Consider the following 726-nt stretch of genomic DNA (forward strand, 5'->3'; position numbering starts at 1 on the left):
GGAGAATGAAGCAGGAGGAGCTGGCTGATCGTCTGCAAATCAGTAAGAGGATTTCTAGAGTTAACGTGCTGGATGAACAGGATATTTGTCTCAAAATATTTACCAAAATATATTCATTCTCTGAGTAAATGTTGAACCATGTACTTTATCTAATGAACTTCTTTGTTGTGTGTTCATTCAGGAAGTTATTGTGGTGTTTGTAAGTGTAAACTCAAATGTAACCAGCAGAAGAAGTTCCAGTGTGTGTTTGAGGGGATTGCTAAAGCAGGAAACCCAACCCTTCTGAATCAGATGTTCACAGAGATCTACCTCATGGAGGGAGGGGCTGCAGAGGTCAATGATGAACATGAGGTCAGACAGATTGAAACAGCATCCAGGAAACCAGACAGACAAGAAACAACAATCAGACAAGAAGACATCTTTAAAACCCCACCTGGAAGAGAAAAATCAATCCGAACAGTGATGACAAAGGGTGTGGCTGGCATCGGGAAAACAGTCTTAACACAGAAGTTCACTCTGGACTGGGCTGAAGGCAAAGCCAACCAGGACATCCAGTTCACATTCCCATTCACCTTCAGAGAGCTGAATGTGCTGAAAGAGAGAAAGTTCAGCTTGGTGGAACTTGTTGATTACTTCTTTAGTGAAACCAAAGAAGCAGGAATCTGCCGTTTTGAAGAGGTCGTGTTCATCTTTGATGGTCTGGATGAGTGTCGACTTCCTCTGGAC

At 42.8% G+C, this 726-nt stretch overlaps 1 protein-coding gene and 1 pseudogene across 1 annotated transcript in view; both read left to right on the forward strand.

Annotated features, from left to right (window-relative positions):
• Positions 1 to 726, forward strand: part of LOC116673702 (gastrula zinc finger protein XlCGF8.2DB-like) — a 325,201-nt pseudogene that overhangs the window by 306,999 nt on the left and 17,476 nt on the right.
• The window catches only part of LOC116673715 (NACHT, LRR and PYD domains-containing protein 12-like), a 6,600-nt gene that overhangs the window by 452 nt on the left and 5,422 nt on the right, over positions 1 to 726 (forward strand). Inside the window, 2 exon segments of the mRNA XM_032505950.1 lie at positions 1 to 42; positions 182 to 726. The exon segment at positions 1 to 42 is cut by the window's left edge and continues 187 nt beyond it; the exon segment at positions 182 to 726 is cut by the window's right edge and continues 663 nt beyond it. Of these exon segments, the coding sequence (XP_032361841.1) occupies positions 1 to 42; positions 182 to 726 (587 nt within the window).

The sequence above is a fragment of the Etheostoma spectabile genome, chromosome 24 (assembly GCF_008692095.1).
Source record: "Etheostoma spectabile isolate EspeVRDwgs_2016 chromosome 24, UIUC_Espe_1.0, whole genome shotgun sequence".
Classification (NCBI taxonomy): Eukaryota; Metazoa; Chordata; class Actinopteri; order Perciformes; family Percidae; genus Etheostoma; species Etheostoma spectabile.